Source organism: Mustela nigripes, chromosome 3, assembly GCF_022355385.1.
Source record: "Mustela nigripes isolate SB6536 chromosome 3, MUSNIG.SB6536, whole genome shotgun sequence".
Taxonomy (NCBI): Eukaryota; Metazoa; Chordata; class Mammalia; order Carnivora; family Mustelidae; genus Mustela; species Mustela nigripes.
In genome coordinates this window covers 135,724,518-135,745,054 of record NC_081559.1, presented here as the reverse complement: position 1 = coordinate 135,745,054, position 20,537 = coordinate 135,724,518, and the positions used below count along the sequence as shown (strand labels likewise).

At 37.5% G+C, this 20,537-nt stretch overlaps 1 protein-coding gene and 2 pseudogenes across 2 annotated transcripts in view; 1 reads left to right on the top strand and 2 right to left on the bottom strand.

Annotated features, from left to right (window-relative positions):
* TRAM1 (translocation associated membrane protein 1) overlaps positions 1-17,726 on the top strand; it is a 37,117-nt gene extending 19,391 nt beyond the window's left edge. For both annotated transcript variants that reach the window (XM_059394702.1, XM_059394701.1), the window contains exons 7-11: positions 205-275; positions 382-486; positions 1,635-1,778; positions 2,122-2,282; positions 16,164-17,726. In XM_059394702.1, the coding sequence (XP_059250685.1) occupies positions 205-275; positions 382-486; positions 1,635-1,778; positions 2,122-2,282; positions 16,164-16,237 (555 nt within the window). In that variant the 3' untranslated portion in view covers positions 16,238-17,726. The remainder of the gene's footprint in view (positions 1-204; positions 276-381; positions 487-1,634; positions 1,779-2,121; positions 2,283-16,163) is intronic.
* On the bottom strand, positions 13,637-14,679 carry LOC132014075 (small ribosomal subunit protein eS8-like; annotated as a pseudogene).
* A 1,409-nt stretch (positions 17,727-19,135) lies between the features above and the next one.
* LOC132014559 (spermine synthase-like) lies at positions 19,136-20,279 on the bottom strand (annotated as a pseudogene).
* Positions 20,280-20,537: the final 258 nt, after the last annotated feature.

Sequence of the window (20,537 nt, the reverse complement as noted above, 5' to 3'; positions counted from 1 at the left end):
AGCTGAGCCACCCAGGCGTCCCTAACACTGTCAGTTTTTATAGACATTTGTGACTACAACTCAAGATGAAAAGCTAGATTTTACATCATAATTTAGTGTGTATGTGTGTGTGAAATCTGTAATAAAGTTTTTATGAAACAGTATAATATGCTGTACACAGAAATGGTTCAGCATGTTTAATCTATTATGCATCTCTATCTACAGGAAGATATTCCTCGTCAGCTTGTCTACATTGGTCTTTACCTCTTTCACATTGCCGGAGCTTATCTTTTAAAGTAAGTTGGGGTTTTGCTTGGATGTGTAAATGGACTGGGTAGATAGTGGGTTAGTCTGTTTTAATTGATAATTCATCTTTACATTTTAAATTTGTCCTTTTAACAGCTTGAATCATCTAGGACTTGTTCTTCTGGTGCTACATTATTTTGTTGAATTTCTTTTCCACATTTCCCGCCTGTTTTATTTTAGTGACGAAAAGTATCAGAAAGGGTAAGTAAGTTGTTTAGCCATTCTATTTCTTGTGTAATTAAAGTCAAGTCTGTTGCCAAGGACTGTGCTATTGCCAAGGTCCATGCTGGGGGCAATTAGATCACTCTGTAAGCTATTAGTAGTAGCTTAAAATAAAATTTAAAAACTTTACAATTCAGGTTGGCATTTTATTCTCTAAAATGGGAGTCTCATCTTTGCTGGAGAGATGTTATATTGGAACTTATAATTTTGAAGGTTTTGGGGGGTTTAGTTTTCTGTTATAATTGCCCTTTGGTTTAATGCATGTTTTTCTTTTGGAGGAAGAGTAATGGGGAAGTGATAACAGGAATAGGAAAGAAGAAAATGAAATAAAAGATTATATAGCCTTTAAAAAAAAGACTATATAGCCTAAAAGATACTAAAATATTTCAATGGAAAATTGGACTGAAAACAGAATTGGAATAGTATGACTTGTTAAAAAAAGAAAGTAAAACTAGGCCTATTAAGTGGGAATTGGGTGTCCTGTTTATTAACAGGACAACTTTTGTCCAGCAGTTTTCAGAATTTTTCTGTGCCAGTAGTCATTAATAATAGTTACATTTTTATTTTTTTTTAAGAATCTTATTTATTTATTTGACATAGAGAGATCACAAGTAGGCAGAGAGAGAGGAAGGGAAGCAGGCCCCTGCTGAGCAGAGAGCCCGACGCGGGACTCGATCCCAGGACCCTGAGATCATGACCCGAGCCGAAGGCAGTGGCTTAACCCACTGAGCCACCCAGGCGCCCCAATAGTTACATTTTTAAAAAGGAGATCAGCTAAACGAAGAGTCAATTATTTCTTTACTGGACTTCTAGAATCTTAAAGCTGCTGTGTGATTTATCTCCAAAAGTGTGATATAGTATATAGCAGATCCCAAACATTTTACTTCAGAATCCTTTATTGCAGAACAATAAGAAATGTTGTTTTTTTTTTTAATTATTTTTATTAACATATAATGTATTCCTTGCCCTGGGGGTACAGGTCTTGAATCATCAAGCATACACACTTCACAGCACTCACCATAGCACATTGTTTTAATATGCATTTGCTTAGTAGGAATCTGATTTTTATTAGAATCTATTCCTATCTTCGCAATCTTATGAGTTTGACTTAAGACATTTTCTTACAGGTTTTCTCTGTGGGCAGTTCTATTTGTTTTGGGAAGACTGCTGACTTTAATTCTTTCTGTACTCACGGTTGGCTTTGGCCTTGCAAGAGCAGAGAATCAGAAATTGGATTTCAGTGCTGGGAACTTCAATGTGTTAGCCGTAAGGTACAGCCCATTTTAACATTTTTCTTACTTTGTACTACTATATAGGATATATTATCCATTTATGATGTAGATCATCTTAAAAAAATAGAGACAGATACAGGGGGGAACACATTCATGTGATTTCAAACCTGCTGCAATCTCATATGTTTTAATTGAAATGCTAAGGGATTTCTTTGAATTTAGAGATTAACTATTAATGGGATAATTATTTATTAGCATCATCTTGTCACCATTGGGAATTTAGCACCAAGTGAATCCTGTCAGTGCTAGATAGAATACTTCATTCAGTGGCCATTGCTTTGATATACTCTAATGTTTTGTTTATTAACCTTAATATTCTCAGAATTGCTGTCCTGGCATCCATTTGCATTACCCAAGCATTCATGATGTGGAAGTTCATTAATTTTCAGCTTCGGAGGTGGAGGGAACATTCTGCTTTTCAGGCACCAGCTGTGAAGAAGAAACCAACAGTGACTAAAGGCAGGTCTTCTAGAAAAGGAACAGGTTTGTATTCAGTAAGCCGTGGAAAAGCTGAAGTAGAAAACTTTTTTTCTTTTTTAATGTTGTGGGGTTTCATTCTAAACTTAAGATTTAAAAAAAATTTTTTTCATTTGAGAGAGCAAGAGAGCACTGTGCACAGGAGCAGGGGAGGGAGCAGAGGGGGAGGGAGAGGGACAAGCAGATGCTGTTCTGAGCGCAGAGCCCAACGCTGGACTCAGTCCCATAACCCTGAGATCATGACCTGACCTGAAACCAAGAGTCAGACACTCAACTGACTAAGCCACTCAAGCATCCCTAAATCTTACAAAGAAAATTTGATTCTGTTTTTAGCAAAATCAGAAGCAAAGTAAAACTTACCCATTCGACAATTTATTGATTCCCTAGGATTGGTTATTTCCCAAAAGCTGTCTACTAAATTTCTCTTCTCCCAGGTTTTCCACTAGACCCATGTATATGGGCCGTTTTTGATTGAATTATTAACCCAGCAATTGGTAGTTTGTGCTTTCAAGCATCTTACTCATATTTTTTAAAAAAGAAAAGGAAAACCTCTTTATAGCCCCTCCCATCTGCCTTTAGGTCCGAGTAGAACAGCTTTTCTATAACTTTTGATTGCTTGATCCTTCATCTTTGAGTCTATATCTACCACCCTCTTTTCTCCTTCTGGCTTCTGATTGAAAATGCATTGACATTGCAATAATTTTTTCAACTAGTATTTGGTGTTATACTTGGAATTGTAACATAGAGGAGTTCCAGTTTTAAAGATGGCATCAACTCTGGTTTGCTCCTTAGAAGTCTTCATATTTGATAGTTATGCCCTCCAGCCCTGTCCTATTCAGGCTTGTCTCAGCAACTCTTGGGCCTTTGCATTTCATATAAATTTTAGTACATCTTGGTCATTTTCCACTCTCTGCCCTCCACCCTGCCAAAGAAACTCTTCCTGGGATATTTGATTAGCATTACATTGAATCTGTAGATCATTTTAGGGAGGAATGAACACTTCAGCCTGTGAGTATGGTATATACTTCCATTTACCTAGATTATTTTTAACTTCTTTCAGTGGTATTTATTTAATGACCATTTTGTCGGGATCTAGTAAATCACATACCATAGGGTTCACCCTTTAAAGTGTATGTTTCAGTGGTTTTTTAAGTATATTCACAAAGCGTGTGAACCACTAATTCCAGAACATTTTTATCTCCCCAAAAAGAAACCGCATGCCCACTAGCAGTCTTTTCCTATCCCTTCCTTCCCCCTGCCTCTGGCAACCACTTACCTATTTTCTGTCTCTGTCGATTGCCTTTTCTGGACATTTCATATAAATGGAATCGTATAAATTGTGATCTTCTGCAACTGGTTTCTTTCACAGATTATGTTTATCAACTTACTAGCTGATGGGCATTTGGGTTGTTTGCACTTTTTAGCTAATTGAATAATGCTGCTGTAAACATTTATGTACAAATTGTCGTTTGAACATCTGTTTTTGCTCTCTTGGGTATATACCTAGGAATAGAATGGCTAGGACAAATGTTAATTGAATATTTAACATTTGCAGGGGAACCAATAAACTGATTTCCACAGTGGCTGCACCATTTGACATTCATTGTTCTTACAATATTCTTTTGTCCCCTGCAGCATTTGTGGAAAAGACTAATCTTTCTCTATTGAGTTGTCCTGATATCCTTGTTGAAAATCAGTTGATCAGCTGCTTACAGGGCAGAATAAATAACTTATTTTCAGTGGGGAGAGGAAATCAGTTGATCAAAATGTAGGAATTTATTTTTGAGCTCTCAATTCTGTTCTTTAGATCTATATGCCTCTTCTTATGCTAGTACCACCCTGTCTTGATTAATGTTGCTTTCTAGTTCATTTTGAAATCAGGAAATGTGAGTCTTCCATTTTGTTCTTTTTCATGATTTGGTTATTCTGGGTCCTCTGCACTTCCGTATGAATTTTAGGATCATCTTGTCAATTTCTGCAAAAGCCAGCTGGGCTTTTGATATGGATTACTTTGAATTTGTCGATTTCCTTGAAAAATAGGAACATTGATGTCTTATCATTTATTTGGGTCTTCCTTCATTTCTTTTAGTTAAATTTTGTAGTTATCATTGTACAAATCTTTTTTATTCCTAAGTATTTTATTCTTTTTGGTGATATTATAAATAGAATGTTCTTCTTTTCATTTTTGGATGTTTATTGCCAGTATATAGAAATATAATTGATTTTTCCATATTGATCTTTTATCCTGCAATATCACTGAACTTTTTAGGATTTTTTTTCTAAGATTTTTTTTTTTTTTATTTGAGAGAGGACGCATGAGAGGAGGAAGGTCAGAGGGAGAAGCAGACTCCATGCTGAGCAGGGAGCCTGATGAGGGTAGATCCTGGGACTCCAGGACAATGACCTGAGCCGAAGGTGGTCACTTAACCAACTGAGCCACCCAGGTACCCCTGAACTTCTTTTTTTTTTTTTTTTTTAAGATTTTATTTATTATTTATTTGACAGACAGAGATCACAAGTAGGCAGAGAGGCAGGCAGAGAGAAAGGGAAGCAGGCTCCCTGCTGAGCAGAGAGCCCGATGCGGGGCTCGATCCTAGGACCACCAGGACCATGATCTGAGCCGAAGGCAAAGGCCCCAACCCACTGAGCCACCCAGGCGCCCCGGAACTTCTTAGGATTATTATTTAGTAGTAGGGTTTTTGTGTGGACTCTTTAGCATTTTCAGTATGCAGGACTATGTCATCTGCAGATGGAAATAGTTTTACTTCTTCCTCTCTAATCTGGATGATTTTTTTAATTTTTTTTATTTATTATTATTGTTTTTTTTAATAAACATATAATGTATTTTTATCCCCAGGGGTACAGCTCTGTGAATCACCAAGTTTACACACTTCACAGCACTCACCATAGCACATACCCTCCGCAATGTCCATAACCACACCCCCCTCTCCCAACCCCCTCCCCCCAGCAACCCTCAGTTTGTTTTGTGAGATTAAGAGGCACTTATGGTTTGTCTCCCTCCTGATCCCATCTTGTTTCATTTATTCTTCTCCTTCCCCCCAAACCCCCCCACCATGTTGTATCTCCACTTCCTCATATCAGGGAGATCATGTGATAGTTGTCTTTCTCCGATGGACTTATTTCACTAAGCATAATACCCTCTAGTTCCATCCACATCGTCGCAAATGGCAAGATTTCATTTCTTTTGATGGCTGCATAGTATTCCATTGTGTATACATACCACATCATCTTTATCCATTCATCACTGATGTCACTGATGGACATCACTGATGGACAACAAGGTTTGTTCCATAGTTTGGCTATTGTAAACATTGCTGCTATAAACATTTGGGTGCACGTGCCCCTTCGGATCACTATGTTTGTACGTTTAGGGTAAATACCCAGTAGTACAATTACTGGGTCATAGGGTAGTTCTATTTTCAACTTTTTGAGGAACCTCCATGCTGTTTTCCAGAGTGGCTGCACCAGCTTCCACTCCCACCAACAGTGTAGGAGGGTTCCCCTTTTCTCCACATCCTCACCAGCATCTGTCATTTCCTGACTTGTTAATTTTAGCTGTTCTGACTGATGTGAGGTGATATCTCATTGTGGTTTTGATTTGTATTTCCCTGATGCCGAGTTATGTGGAGCACTTTTTCATGTGTCTGTTGGCCATCTGGATGTCTTCTTTGCAGAAATGTCTGTTCATGTCCTCTGCCCATTTCTTAGATTATTTGTTCTTTGGGTGTTGAGTTTGATAAGTTCTTTATAGATTTGGGACACTAGTCCTTTATCTGATATGTAGTTTGCAAATATCTTCTCCCATTCTGTCAGTTGTCTTTTGGTTTTGTTAACTGTTTCCTTTGCTGTGCAAAAGCTTTTGATATTGATGAAGTCCCAGTAGTTCATTTTTGCCCTTGCTTCCCTTGCCTTTGGCGATGTTCCTAGGAAGATGTTGCTGCGGCTGAGATCGAAGAGGTCGCTACCTCTGTTCTCCTCAAGGATTTTGACAGATTCCTTTCTCACTTTGAGGTCTTTCATCCATTTTGAGTCTGTTTTCCTGTGTGGTGTACGGAAATGGTCCGATTTCATTTTTCTGCATGTGCCTGTCCAATTTTCCCAACACCATTTATTGAAGAGGCTGTCTTTTTTCCATTGGACATTCTTTCCTGCTTTTTCAAAGATTAGTTGACCATAGAGTTGAGGGTCTATTTCTGGGCTCTCTATTCTGTTCCATTGATCTATGTGTCTGTTTTTGTGCCAGTACCATGCTGTCTTGATGATGACAGCTTTGTAGTAGAGCTTGAAGTCCAAAATTGTGATGCCACCAACTTTCGCTTTCTTTTTCAATATTCCTTTGGCTATTTGAGGTCTTTTCTGGTTCCATATAAATTTTAGGATTATTTGTTCCATTTCTATGAAAAAAATGGATGGGATTTTGATAGGGATTGCATTAAATGTGCAGATTGCTTTAGGTAGCATAGACATTTTCACAATATTTGTTCTTCCAATCCAGGAGCATGGAACATTTTTCTATTTCTTTGTGTCTTCCTCAATTTCTTTCATGAGTACTTTATAGTTTTCTGAGTATAGATTCTTAGCCTCTTTGGTTAGGTTTATTCCTAGGTATCTTATAGTTTTGGGTGCAATTGTAAATAGGATTGACTCCTTAATGTCTCTTTCTTCTGTCTTGCTGTTGCTATATAGGAATGCAACTGATTTCTGTGCATTGATTTTATATCCTGGCACTTTACCGAATTCCTGTACAAGTTCTCGCAGTTTTGGAGTGGAGCCTTTTGGGTTTTCCACATATTGTATTATATCATCTGCAAAGAGTGATAGTCTGACGACTTCTTTGCCGATTTGGATGCCTTTAATTTCTTTTTGTTTTCTGATTGCTGAGGCTAGGACTTCTAGTACTATGTTGAATAGCAGTGGTGATAATGGACATCCCTGCCATGTTCCTGACCTTAGCGGAAAAGCTCTCAGTTTTTCTCCATTGACAATGATACTTGCAGTGGGTTTTTCATAGATGGCTTTGATAATATTGAGGTATGTGCCCTCTACCCCTACACTTTGAAGAGTTTAGATCAGGAAGGGATGCTGTACTTTGTCAAATGCTTTTTCAGCATCTATAGAGAGTATCATATGGTTCTTGTTCTTTCTATTATTAATGTGTTGTATCACATTGATACAACAGCCAACCTTGCAGCCCTGGAATAAATCCCACTTGGTTGTGGTAAATAATCCTTTTAATGTACTGTTGGATCTTATTGGCTAGTATTTTGGTGAGAATTTTCGCATCTGTGTTCATCAAGGATATTGGTCTGTAGTTCTCTTTTTTGATGGGATCCTTGTCTGGTTTTGGGATCAAGGTGATGCTGGCTTCATAAAATGAATTTGGAAGTTTTCCTTCCATTTCTATTTTTTGGAACAGTTTCAGGAGAATAGGAATTAGTTCTTCTTCAAACATTTGGTAGAATTCCCCTCAGAAGCTTTCTGACCCTGGGCTTTTGTTTGTTTGGAGATGTTTGATGACTGTTTCAATCTCCTTACTGGTTATGGGTCTGTTCAGGTTTTCTATTTCTTCCTGGTTCAGTTGTGGTAGTTTATATGTCTATAGGAATGCACCCATTTCATTCCAGATTGTCAAATTTGTTGGTGTAGAGTTGCTCATAGTATGTTCTTATAATTGTGTGTATTTCTTTGGTGTTAGTTACTATCTCTCCTCTTTCATTCATGATTTTATTTATTTGGGTCCTTTATCTTTTCTTTTTGATAAGTCTGGCCAGGGGTTTATCAGTCTTATTAATTCTTTCAAAGAACCAGCTCCTAGTTTCGTTGATTTCTTCTGTTGGTTTTTTTTATTTCTATTTCATTTATTTCTGCTCTGATCTTTATGATTTCTCTTCTTCTGCTGGGTTTAGGCTTTCTTTGTTGTTCTTTCTCCAGCTCCTTTAGGTGTAGGGTTAGGTTGTGTATTTGAGACCTTTCTTGTTTCTTGAGAAAGGCTTGTATCACTATACATTTTCCTCTCAGGACTACCTTTGCTGGGTCCCACAGATATTGAACCGTTGTGTTTTCATTATCATTTGTTTCCATGAATTTTCTCAATTCTTCTTTAATTTCCTGGTTGACCCATTCATTCTTTAGAAGGATGCTGTTTAGTCTTCATGTATTTGGGTTCTTTCCAAGTTTCCTCTTGTGATTGAGTTCTAGCTTCAGAGCATTGTGGTCTGAAAATATGCAGGGAATGATGCCAGTGTTTTGGTACCTGTTGAGACCTGATTTGTGATCCAGGATGTGATCTGTTCTGGAGAATGTTCCATGTACACTAGAGAAGAATGTGTATTCAGTTGCTTTGAGATGGAATGGAAATCTGAATATATCTGGTCCATCGCTTAAGGCTTTTATTTCCTTTTTGATCTTTTGCTTAGATGATCTGTCCATTTCAGTGAGGGGATGTTAAAGTCCCGTACTATTATTCTATATTTGATGTGTTTCTTTGGTTTTATCATTAATTGGTTTATGTAGTGGCTGCTCATATGTTAGGAACATAGATATTTAAAATTGTTAGATCTTCTTATTGGACAGACTGACCACTTAAGTATGATAGAGTGTCCTTCCTCATCTCTTATTTTAGTCTTTGGCTTAAAATCTAATTGATCGGATATAAGGATTGCCACCCCAGCTTTCTTCTGATGTCCATTAGCTTGGTAAACTGTTTTCCACCCCCTCACTTTAAATCTGGAGGTGTCCTTGGGTCTAAAATGAGTTTCTTGTAGGCAACATATTGGTGGGTTTTGTTTTTTTATCCATTCTGATACCCTTTGTCATTTGATTGAGGCATTTAGCCCATTAACATTCAGGGTAATTATTGAGAGATATGAATTTAGTGCCATTGTATTGCCTGTAAGGTGACTGTTACTGTATATTGTCTCTGTTCCTTTCTGATCTACTACTTTTAGGCTCTCTCTTTGCTTAGAGGACCCCTTTCAATATTTCCTGTAGAGCTGGTTTGGTGTTTGCAAATTCTTTCAGTTTTTGTTTGTCCTGGAAGCTTTTGATCTCTCCTTCTATTTTCAAGGATAGCCTAGTTGGATATAGTATTCTTGGCTGCATGTTTTTCTCATTTAGTGCTCTGAATATATCATGCCAGTTCTTTCTGGCCTGCCAGGTCTCTGTGGATAAGTCCACTGCCAATCTAATATTTTTACCATTGTATGTTACAGACTTCTTTTCCCGGGCTGCTTTCAGGATTTTCTCTTTGTTGCTAAGACTTGTAAATTTTACTATTAGGTGACGGGGTGTGGACCTATTCTTATTGATTTTGAGGGGGATTCTCTGCACCTCCTGGATTTTGATGCTTGTTCCCTTTGCCATATTAGGGAAATTCTCTCCAATAATTCTCTCCAATATATACCTTCTTCTGCTCCCCTCTCTCAATATATACCTTTTTCTGCTCCCTTCTCTCTTTCTTCTTCTTCTTCTGGAATCCCAATTATTCTAATGTTGTTTCGTCTTATTGTGTCACTTATCTCTCAAATTCTCCGCTCATGGTCCAGTAGCTGTTTGTTACTCTTTTGCTCACCTTCTTTATTCTCTGTCATTTGGTCTTTTATGTCACTAATTCTTTATTCTGCCTCATTTATCCTAGCAGTGAGAGCCTCCATTTTTTATTGCACCTCATTAATAGCTTTTTTTATTTCAACTTGGTTAGATTTTAATTCTTTTATTTCTCCAGAAAGGGCTTTTACCTCTCCAGAGAGGGTTTCTCTAATATCTTCCATGCCTTTTTCGAGCCCAGCCAGAACCTTGAGAATCGTCATTCTGAACTCTAGGTCTGACATATTACCAATATCTGTATTGATTAGGTCCCTAGCCTTCGGTACTGCCTCTTGTTCTTTTTTTTGTGGTGAGTTTTTCCACCTTGTCATTTTGTCCAGATAAGAGTATATGAAGGAGCAAATAAAATACTAATAAGGTGGCAAAGACCCCAGGAAAATCCACTTTAACCAAATGAGAAGAGACCCCAAATCGTGGGGGGAGATAAAGGAGATAAAAAGAAGTTCAGGAAAAAAAACAATTTTTTTTAAAGAAAACAAATAAAAAATATAAAAAGGAAAATATATATATATTAGATAAACTAGTTAAAAAACATTAAAAAAGAAAAGGGTAAAAGTTAAAAAAGAAAGTTAGCAGAAGAAAAAAAAATTAAATTAACCACAAGACTAAAGAATCTTGGGGAGAAAGCCATGACTTCCATGCTTTGCTTTCTCCTCCTCTGGAATTCTGGTGCTCTCCTTGGTAGGTGAACTTAGTCTTGGCTGCATTTCTTGTTGATCTTCTGGGAGAGGGGCCTGTTGTAGTGATTCTCAAGTGTCTTTGCCTGAGGCGGAATTGCACTGTCCTTACCAGGGGCCAGTCTAAGTAATCCGATCAGGTTCGCTTTCAGGAGCTTTTGTCCCCTGAAGGCTTTCTGTAGAGTTCCGGAGGATGGGAATGAAAATGGCGGCCTCCCAGTCTCCAGCCGGAGGAGCCAAGAGCTGGGGTCCCCACTCCTCAGTGCGCTCTCAGAGAAAAGAGCCTAATCACTCCCGTTTCCCTGGCCTCTGGCTGCACTCTGAGCTCACCCAGCCTGCGACCAGTTCAAGGTAACCCCGGAGCTGAGAGCTCACTCCTCGGCTCTGTCTCTGTAGCCGGTTTCCCTGCTCTAATACCTGTAAGCTCTGCGACACTCACACCTCCGATCCTTCCGTGACCCCGCGTGGGCTTCACCCAGGTTTAGCCTCTGGAGCAATGTCACTCAGTGGAGCAGACTTTTAAAAGTCCTGATTTTGTGCTCCATTGCTCTGCCACTTGCCGGGAGCTGGCCCCACCCTCCGCGGTCTATCTTCCCCTTGCTTTGGATTCACTTCTCTGCTGGTCCTACCTTTCGGAAAGTGATCGATTTTCTGTTTCTAGAATTGCTGTTCTTCTTGTCTTCAATCTCCCGTTGGATTTGTAGGTGTTTGCAATGGTTTGATAATCTATCTAGCTGATCTCAGCCTGCTACTTCTCTGCCATCTTGACTCTTCCCCCGCCATCTTGACTCCTCCCCCGCATAATCTGGATGATTTTTATTTCATTTTCTTGCCAAACAGCCTTGGCTAGAACCTCCAAAACAATGTTGAGTAGAAGCGGAGAGAACAAACATTCCTATCTTGTTCCTGATATTATCAGGAAAGCGTGTAGTCCTTTACCATTACATATGATGTTGCCTGTGGGTTGCCTAAATGCCTTTTTATCAGCTTAAGGAGGTTCCCTTCTATTTCTAATTTATTAGTATTTTTTTCATGAAAGGATGTTAGATTTTGTCACTTGCTTTTTCTGCATCTACTGAAATCATCAAATGGTTTTTGTTCTTCATTTTATTGATATCATGTATTACTATTAATTGGTTTTTGAATGTTAACCCAACAGTGCATTCCTGGGATAAATTTCATTTGGTTATGGCATATAATCCTCTATAGATATTGTTTGATTTGGTTTGTTAGTATTTTATTGAGCATTTTTATATCTATATTCATAAAGGATATTGATGTGTATTTTTTAGTAATGTATTTATTTTCAAATGTAAAACCAGCCTTACATTTCTAGCTTAAATCCAAGTTGATGATAATACATAGCTTTTAGTAGATTGGTGTTTTTCAGTATCTCTGTTAGGATTTTTGTACCTGTGTTCATATAAAAGATTGGCCTCTAATTAGCCTGGTTTTGTTTTTGTAATGTTCTTAGCACATCTTGGTGTCAGGGTTATGATAACTTTATAAATAAAAGTATTGGGCAGTTTTATCCTTTGTGTGAAGTCAACATTCTTTTTTACTTAAATGCTTGGAAGAATCTACCAGTGAGGCCATCTAACCTAGAATCTTCTCTGGAGGAGGCTATTTACCTATAGATTTACATTCTTTAATAGATAATAGGATTATTCAGGTTTTTATTCCTTATTGTGTCTCTTTTGGAAAATTGTATTTCTCAAGAATTTTCATTTCATCTAACTTGGCAAATGTATCAGTAAAATTATTCATAATATTCTTTTATTAATTTGTGTAGAATAGTAGTATTTTTTACTTCCTATGTTAGTAATTTATGCCCTTCCCCCACCCCCCCCCATTAGCCAAAAGCTAACATTTGTGGGCTCTTTTTTTATTTTCTTAGTCATATCATTGATTTCTGTTCGTGGTTCTTTGGGCTTGATTTGCTACTTTGCTATTTGTGGTTTACCTTCTTGAGATAGATCTTTACATCATTGATTTTCTGCCCATCTCGTGAATTACTTGCAATTAAAGGCAAGCTTTCCCTTTCAGCAGTGCTTTAATTGAATTTCACAAATTTTGATATCTTTTTCATTATCATTCACTCTAGGATATTATAATTCCAATCTGATTTCTTCTTTGATCCACAGATCATTTATTAATACATTGTTCAATTTACAACTACGTGGGCATTTTCTAGTTTTCTTTTTGTTACTGATTTCTAGCTTAATTCTGTTATGGCTAAAGAATATATTCCGAATGATTTCAGTTCTTTGGAATTTGTTGAGACTTTCATTATGGCTCAGCATGTGTTCAGTTTTGGTAAATGTTCCATTTGGACTTCAAAAGAATGTGTTTTCTGAATTTCTTGGTTATTAGTTGTATATCAGGTCAGATTTGTTAGTTGTATTTTTCAATCTTTTATATCTTTACTGATTTGGTAGAAGGAGTTCTATTTGTTCAGTCAGTTATTGCAGGAGATACTGAACTTTTCCATGTAGTTTACCAGCTTTCGCTTTAAATATTTTGAGACGTATAAGTACATCAAAATTTAGGGTTATTGTAAATTATGAATTTGTCCTCTTACTGAATGTCTGTCTTCATTTCTAGTAAATTTCTGTATTTACTATAGCTGCACCAACTTTCTTTTGGTAAGATGTTATGGTGCAACTTTTTCTTTATTTTTCTACTTTAAACCTTTCTTTGTCCTTAAATATAAATTTCATCTCTTGTCAGCAGCATATAATTGCATCTAATTATCTGACAATTATTGTCTTTGTTTTTAGGAATATGATTTTCTTTGTCTTTATCCTGTTCTCTGTCATACAGATCTTCCTGAATTTTGCTTGGCTTGACTTCTTTTATCATTTTTGGAAAATTCTTGACCCTAATCTCTTCAAATATTCTTCTACCCCATTCTCTCTCTCCTTTCCTTCTGGAACTCCAATATATGTGTTAAACCCTTTTTACCCTGTCCATGCTTTCTGCATTTTTCATCCCTTTTTTTCTGAGTTTTAATCTAAGTTTGTTTGTTTTTAATTTTTATTTATTTATTTGACAGAGAGAGAGATCACAAGTAGGCAGAGAAGCAGGCATCGAGAGAGAAGGAAACAGGCTCCTTGCTGAGCAGAGGCAATGCTCTGCTGGGCTCAATCCCAGGACCCTGAGATCATGACCTGAGCCGAAGGCAGAGGCTTTAACACACTGAGCCACCCAAGCGCCCCCAATCTAAGTATTTTTTTTCTGGTTCACTGATTTCTTCTGTTGCGCCTAATCTGCTATGAAATTCATTATTTAAGTCTGTATTTTCAGTTACTGTATTTTCCAGTTCTAGGATTAAAGATTTAGTTCTCATGAAATTCTCCATCTTTTCATTTATTTTTATTACTCATTTTATGAGTCCCTGTGTGATAACTCCAGATGTGGATCACCTGAGGACCTTTTTCTTTTCTTTTCTCTTCTTTTTCTCTTCAAAGGTAAACACCTTCTTTATGTGAGTTGAAGATAGGAGGGAGGAGGATTTATTTACCTTTTGGACCTTGATTTTCCTCAAATAGAGCTCCAGCTTTTTGCCCTCTAGCACATAGCCCTCTGCTCAGCCACACTGGCCTGGTCTTCAGGCAGTGTACTCAAGAAGCCTGCTCTTAGGGAACTGCTGATTGTGGCTTGCTTTTTCCTTCCATTATGTTTCTTCCGAATTTTCTTTGATTCTTTTTTGTTTAAAATCTCTTCCTCCTTAGGTGTCAACTTAGCCCCCTTCTTAAGCCCAGAGGTAGTACATAGTGGAACTCATACCATGGTCAGGATGGCCTGCTGTCAATGAGCACGGTACCGTTCCTCACCAGGGTCTTGGTGTGGACTGTTCATTCACTGTTGGGTACTTTGTAGATAATATCAGTAATTCCTGTTTGCTTCTTCCAACACTCAGAGCCCCACAAGAAGTTCCCCACATCCAGCCCCCAAGCAGTGTACTTCTTATTACCTCCCCAGATTGGAACTGTGTGTATGGGGCAGAGCATCCCAGTTCATCCTTCTGCTTCTTGCGGAAGGGCTTTCTCTTGCCCCCGGTCTTGCAAGTTGTACCAGTTGTCCCAGCAGATGCCCATCACTTGGTGCTGGCTGAAAAGAGTGAAGATCTATTCCTAATATATTTTTTTCTCTCAGTTTTTAGTACCTTGGTCTTGCTTTCTGGGATGCCTGGTAGTTTTTTAATTGAATACTGGGTGTTTTATGTAAAAATGGGTATAGGTTTTAGTCGAGTTTATAGAGGCTCTGGATTGAATATGGGTAGATCATTCTGTCCTGTCAAAGCTGATCTGTTTCCAGTTTACCCTCATTCCTAGAACATCAGCCATTTGTATAGTCTGTCTTCTCTGACAGACTCTGGATTCATATTTTTTCTTCTGTCATTATGAGACCAACCAGGTCTCTGTTTAGTTTTGCATTTGCATAGGAGTTGCTTTCTGTTTGATTCCTCTGAGTCTTGCTTTGTGCATGCACATTCAGTAATAGGCAGATGCCTTAAGGGAGAAATACAGAGCTGCCTTCGGTTTTTGTTTTGGGGTTTTTTTTCCCTTTAGACAGCCATTTTTGTATTCCAAATTTAATGGACATTTTTGGAGAGAGGGTCAGTCTAATAATAGTTACAGATCAATCGATAGATACCTCCATCATAACTTGAAGAAGGCAGCCATAGTATACTCCTAAACATTAAAGTTATCCTAAACACTGACTTTATATCTTGTAAGGAAACATATCCCTAAGAACTTTGTTTACAGACAAATGTGAAAGGTTCTTTATTGCTACTAAAAGTACTGCTCTTAAGACTATTCTAAAATTCTTGTCATTTCTTTTTGGAATTTTCTCTTTTCTCTATCACTTTTTTCTGCTTTCAGTACTAATTGCTTTATGTTTTATTGAGATACAATTGACAGTTACTTTTAGGGGAACCTGGGTGGCTCTGTTGGTTAAGCATCTGGCTCTGGGTTTCAGCTCAAGTCATGATTGTATGGTTGTGGGATCAAGGCCCATGTTGGCTCTGTGCTCAGTGCAAAGTCTGCTTCAGTTTCTCTCTCCTTCTCCCTTTCCCTCATACTCTTTCTCTCAAATAGTTAAATCTTTAAAAAAAAAAAATTGCTACTGAACATGTGTTTAACATGTTACTGGGTTGGGGTTTTGTTTTTTGTTTTTTTGTTTTTTTTTTTTTAATCAGGCTTTATGATTGGTTAAATACTGGTAAAGATTTATTACTGCGAAATAAGTTTTACCTGAGGGCATCCAGATCTTTATTGGGGTTTTAAATTTTCTTTTATGAAGGTACTTTTGTGTATAAAGATGATTTTATTTGCATTTCTTTATAAAAGAGAGTAATACTGGGGCGCCTGGGTGGCTCGGTCGGTTAAGCATCTGCCTTCGGCTCAGGTCATGATCCCAGGGTCCTGGGATCAAGCCCTGCATCTGGCTCCTTGCTCAGAGGGGAGCCTGCTTCTCCTGCTCCCCCTGCTTGTGCTCTCTGTCTCTGTCAAATAAATGAATAAAATCTTTATTTTTAAATAAAGAGAGAGTAATACTGATTCTTTTCTCTTTTCAGAAAATGGTGTAAATGGAACAGTAACTTCAAATGGAGCAGACTCTCCCCGTAATAGAAAAGAGAAATCTTCATAATGAATTATAATCTAACTGATTAATGTCCCCAAAGAAATACGCTTTTTACTGTATCTTTCAGCACTAGAGATTTTTTCTGTCCTTAAAAATACAGTTTGTGCTCTTTGATTCTTGCTATTGTACTGTTTCATGCATTTTTTTAAAGGGCATTTGAGGGAAGGTTGATTACTATGAGTGAGAAAAATATTTAGCTTAGACTAAGCTACCTGCCTTCAGAATAGTTTAGGGACCACCACCATATTTTATTTTGTTTTTTATCTTTGAACGTTTTTCTAATGATTTGGAGAGATAACTATTTACAGAAATTCTACATATCAGTGATAAAATTTCTTGCTCTCACCAATTTTTTATATTAGCAAGATGGCCTCTTCCAGCAAGGTCATATTTTTTTAAGTTATCTTTCAGGGTAATATGGAAATACTATAAAGTTGGAAGTCAAACTTTAATATGTTTTCAGTGTTCTCTAATTTTTAGGAATTTTTGTAGTCTTTACACCTGGGAAAAAAGATTTGTAAATTCACTAAAATAATTGTGTGCTTTATATTATAGGTAATGGTTGTTAATGTTACATCCCCATTTAAAAAAAAAATAGTATTGGTTACAATGTGTGGAGATTATTGCCATATATAGTGAATCAAAATACATGAACATGAAAGTACCTGTGAAGTAAAATCTTTCTTGTGCATTTTCAACACTTGTGAGCTGAAAATCAGAAAATTAAATATTTACTATAAAGAACCAAATCTGACTATAGCCCTTTTTGATATGTTTATTAATAATGATTCTTAATGGGGCTTGTTATAAGATCAATATGCACAGCATCTTAGAAAAATATTGTTTAACCTGCAAACCCTTTTTAAAAATAATGCCTATTTGATTTATATCTATAAAGAGAATGGTGGGTAATTATATTGGGAGAAACTGCATTAATCTTAAACTGAAAATTCAGTTGGCTAATCTTAGAAAAGACAGTGCTTTATGTTATAACTATAGCTTTGGTCCCACCTTTAATTGAGAAGCATTTATCTGTATAAAACATATTTTTGGATAAATATATATATATATATTTGTATCTCTACAGAAAGGCTCTAAAAAACATTTGAGTAAAACATTTGGTTCCCTTTTCTATAATTATCCTTAAAAATTCTTATAGCTATATTTGGTTTTTTGTTGTCTTCACAGTACCTATACTGCTCCTTTTGGTGTTCGCATCTTGTTCTCCATTTCTCACTTTTGTCACCAGCTCATGTTTGTGCCATTTTTAGTATAAAAGTTGCAGGCTTGTTAGGTCTGCAGTTTAGTAAGTTGCCATGCTGCTAGAAAGTTGTGCTTTCTATTTCCAGCTGTTGACTTCCTGGAAAAAGTAGTAGCTCTCTGTAGCATCATGGAGTTTCAGTGGAACCAAATTTTTGCCATTAAAAACTGGCATTATATTGAACTATACATTGAGAAATCAATCAAAATAAAATTTTTACTTTCACAAGCTGTATCCTGAACGTTCTCTTTATTGTTAGCAAGTTTTTATGCTATCTTAGACGATATAATCTCATTAAAATGTACCATGTTTAAAGAGTATACCCTTGATAAACATTTAGAATAGCCTTTGCCAAAGAAGTGTTCTGCAAAAAAAGAGTATTCGTTTCATATAATATCTGAGAGCTACTGAGGGGGAAAAAATGGTTAATCACCAAATTCATAGACTACTGAGTTAAATTTAAAAGGTGTTTCTTTACTATAGGACTGTTCAACCCTTTATATGCAAATAAGCTTCCTGATCCACTAAGAATGTTTACAGTAGGGATATAATGTGCGGTGTTTTTTGGGCTGTGGAAACTTCTTTATATGGAATTACTTAACAGCGTCATGTTCTACACCATACCATGCCATAGGTTTAGGAAAAGGAAAGAAAAAAGCCCTTTGTAGGTATCTAAAACTTGATAGGCACACATATAGTCCCAAGTAAAATTGTTAATTGTATAAGCTCTAGATCCCCTCGCCCCAAATGCTCTCAGGAAAGTCTTTACTGGCCTCCAGATTGTGCAGTGTGTCACTGTCACCCAGTCTAAGGTCAGCTTTGAAGCCTGATGGCAAGCATGCAGGACTGTGACCTAGGACAGCTGTCAAATTCATTGAGTAACCTTGAACTAGTTGTTTTGCCATTTTGGGATTCAGTCTTTGCCTCTGTAAAAAGCCTTTTTGCTTGCCTTTTAGAGTATGGTTGTGGGTGGTCCAGGTGGACTATTTTGGAACAAAAGTATTAAGAGCATTCTTCTAAAATTAAGAAATTCTACACAGTCAAAATCAGAGCTAATCCTGAAGCAAAGCTTGTATAGATGAAGAAACAGGAAAGATGAATTTTTTGTTGCACATTTTGTTAGCAATAACCATTGACACCTTGTGTCTGCAAGGTGTTTCTAAATGTTTCACTGAAAACTAGTTCTACTGCCTGTCTACATATGGACAAAAATATAAAATTGTTTTTAAGAAGTGATAATGAAATTGATCACCTGTTTGTACTTTTTTTCTCAATGTTATTCAAAGCATTGCCATTCATTTCTTCTTAACTCTCTTATAAGCACCAAATTTTAATATATAAGTAATTTGGGGGGAAATACCATCAAGAACTTCCCTCCAGAACAAAACAATGATGTTCATGCCTCCAAACAACCGCATTTGAAGTCTACCAAATTAAAAACAAAAAGCCCACACACAAAGAAGCAAAAATCACATTCTAGGAGTTCCATGCATTTAGCAGCCTTTGCTTATGCTATCTAATCATCCTTCAGCTGACTTTTAAAAAAGTAACACCCTACCTCATCAAAATACACTTTTCCATTTGCATTTTTTAAATTAAAAATAATGATTAAAAAAGAAAACTTGAATTCACAACTGCCTTACTCATTTCAGTGTCATGTACAGCATATGAAGGTCAGGAGGGCCATTTGCAGCACACATGATTAGAGAATACTGGTCTTCAAGGTTCATTTTCTTTACAAACTGTAAAATACTGGCAATTCCAAGTGTGGCAGAAGAGGTGACATCTGAGAATCCTACCGGACAACACAGGTGCCCAAGCTGTTCGTGGAATGACAGGGCTTCCGTCAAATTGACACAGTTATGCTGTGTAATGTTATTTCCCACCCTGTTAGAGTACTTCACTGAGAGGTCAAGAATCAGTCTGAGAAATTCCCATGTGGGATCTTCTGGAAATGCAGAGAATGGAACTGCTGTCAGATCATTAATCACATAATCAAATTCTCTCCCTTCTTTGGCATATGTCTTCAGCACTGAAATGCAGTCTTCTATTAGGACCTGAGAGCAGTCTCCTTTAAGATTGTCTCAGGCATCGCCACATGTTTTTCACACGTATGTCTTACATCCATTGACCACCATTTGGTCAATCTCTACCATAGTAACCATCTTTAGTTTCCGTTTGACAATTTCACATAATATGCCCCCATCTCCGTCCCCTAGAATCAGTGTGTCTTTGCCGCTATAGTCTTTCACTGCCCATGATGGCCTGGGTATACCCAAATCACTCCACGAGATTAACTTCACCACCAAGGATGAGAATATTTCCAAATTACTTCGAGTGCAGAATTTCAACATTCTGATAAGGTGAATTTTCATCAGACACCACTTCATCTACGTCATCCTCAACTAGGCAACAATTAGCAGTGGGCCAGTATCTGTCCATGGTCCCTCTAACTATGGGTGGTAATTGCTTCCCCTACCCGATTCTGTCCCCAGTTCTTACACTCTTTCTTCTACTTTGTTCAAAAGATATGTCAGCTTCTTGGCCTGGTGAATCACCATCATAACTCTGAAAGTCCAACACCACCAATCCATGTGGGTAAACTCTCTAATTGGCAAAGCTGCCCTTGTTGTCTATGCGGGCCGCTAAATAACCGTGGTCCTGCCAGCTGTGTAGACTGTAATTCCTTGCTCCTGGAAAATGGACCCGGAGGCCTTTTAGAATGGTCTCACCATCAGCTGTGATGCTGAGCATGAAGTTGAGCATGCTATGCCATGCCGCTGCCATACTGAGGTGAGGCCCTGTGCTGTGCCTGGGCAGGTGGCCGCGGGAGACTGGGAGGCTGCGGGACGTGCCAGGCTGCAGCCCGTGGGGAGTGCCCACCTGTTTACATTTTTAAAGGAGTGGCTTCAGAAGTAATCCTGGGGGAATTTCTAGGGTAAAGCTTAAACAGATTGTTCTCTCCAGAGATCAACTTTGTTGTGCTAGGTGATTCAATTAAGAGTCATCGACTATAAAAATTTCAGCACAAGACAGGTTTAGGAA